This window comes from Phaseolus vulgaris, chromosome 8 (assembly GCF_051622355.1).
Source record: "Phaseolus vulgaris cultivar YP4 chromosome 8, ASM5162235v1, whole genome shotgun sequence".
NCBI classification, from domain to species: domain Eukaryota; kingdom Viridiplantae; phylum Streptophyta; class Magnoliopsida; order Fabales; family Fabaceae; genus Phaseolus; species Phaseolus vulgaris.
Window position 1 is genome coordinate 34,654,596 of NC_143505.1, and position 1,922 is coordinate 34,656,517.

General features: G+C 39.0%; 1 protein-coding gene across 1 annotated transcript; it reads left to right on the plus strand.

Moving 5' to 3' along the window:
* Positions 1-316: 316 nt before the first annotated feature.
* LOC137824079 (auxin-responsive protein SAUR36) lies at positions 317-1,481 on the plus strand. The gene has a single exon (XM_068629531.2). The coding sequence runs from the start codon at positions 882-884 to the stop codon at positions 1,380-1,382; it is 501 nt and encodes a 166-aa protein (XP_068485632.2). The 5' UTR covers positions 317-881; the 3' UTR covers positions 1,383-1,481.
* Positions 1,482-1,922: the final 441 nt, after the last annotated feature.

The window sequence follows — 1,922 nt, forward strand, 5'->3', positions numbered from 1 at the left end:
TGTGAGAATTAATATTTTTTATAAATAAAATTAAGTATTTGAAATAAGATTTTAGTTTTAATCATTTCTGTTATTTTTACTATTAAATTGAAATATGTATTAACAGAATAACATCAATTGTTTTAAAACACACAAAATAATGAAAAAAAAAATCAAAATATAAACAAATATTCTTTTTTTAATGACTTAAACTAAAATTGTATAGTTTATTAGATATCTAATTAGAAAAAAATCTGGTTACTGGGACAAAATGGTTTAATCATAGTTTTACAAAAAATGAAAAGATAAAAAAGGAATATTTTGCATATTGAAACAATAAATGGAAACGGTATACGGATATTAATTAAAGAAGGTTCGACCTCATTACCGTGTATCTTAGCTAACTAACAAACAAGTCTTATTTTCCTAGAGTTTTGGTATATATACATACGTTAGGAGTGTCCTTGAAAGGGCCCAAAATATTCTGCACCACTTACCATCGCCGTAGCCAAAGGTGTACGTCTTCTTCCCTCTCGCCTGCAAAACAGACACCACCTGCGAAACAGACACGAACTTCGTTCCCATGAAGGTTTGTGAGACCATGGCTCAATTTATGGTTGGCCAATGAAACTAAACTGCGTCTGAAAACCATGTCGAACATCCCCACATCGCTCTCTGAGATTTGTCTCACCCAGTTTCGCCTTACAATGTCGATAGCCGACCCTTGGCCATTCTCATGAACCCCACCGCACCCTAGCAGGTACCACCACACCCTAGCGGGTACCACCACACCCTAGCAGGTACTACCACACCTACACTCACCCACCCTCCTCTTCACTTTCATTACCATACACCACACCACATCTTTTCTGCCTCAATCTTTATCCACTCTCTCCTCAACTATGTCCAAGATTCGAGGATTCAACCTCAGGAAACGGCTGATCCGGGTCTCCAAATGGGTCTTCAGGAAGATTCGGGTGCGTAGCCCACCCGGATACCATCGCTTGGGCAACTCTTCTAGGTTACCCATCGCGAAACTCCTCTCGTGGGGTCGCAAGCTGACGGCCGGCGCCAAGTCCTTCTTGACAGTTTCATTCGGCTCGGGTTACGCCCAGTTAAGATCCGATTCCGCGCTAGGATCCGACCGGGATCCGAGTGTGCCCAAGGGACATCTGGCCGTGTACGTGGGGCAAAAGGATGGCGAGTTGCACCGCGTGCTGCTGCCGGTAATATACTTCAACCATCCTTTGTTTGGGGAGTTGCTGAAGGAGGCAGAGGAGGAGTTCGGGTTCCACCACGACGGGGGAATCACCATCCCCTGCCGGTTCACGGAGTTTGAACGGGTCAAGACCCGAATAGCATCCGGGTCTCGCCGGGGCAGCCGTCCAAAAAGGTTGGCCTGACGAGAATTGAAGTGAAATTTTTTAATGATTATATTATTGGTACAGAGATTTTTTCACTGTACTTGCCCATAATAAATCTCCATCATAAACCTTATCACACTTCCAGTGACTCTCTTTTTCGAACACTATTTTGACTGCAACTCAACAAAATATTGCGTTTTAGGATTTCTTTTATACCTCGTTTCAATTCGTGAGGTAATTTGTAGGTTTCTAGTTTAGCTAATGATAGTGGTTTGTAAATTAAATGACTAATCATATTTTTCCCCATAACATAATGACTAATGATATTTATTTTACTACACTTTCTTGCCTTGATAAAAATACAATACTTTTTTTGAAACAAAAAAATTCATATAATGGGTTATTTTATAATTCGATAAAAAAATGATAAATATGCATAAAATATTAATCTAAAATGGAAACATATATGTTGATGCATAATACCTAATGGAAAAAAATAGATTAAATTATATGCATATTTATCATAAGTTTTCAAACATCACTGCGATGTATCTCGTACGTATTCTAATAGTCTTTCGT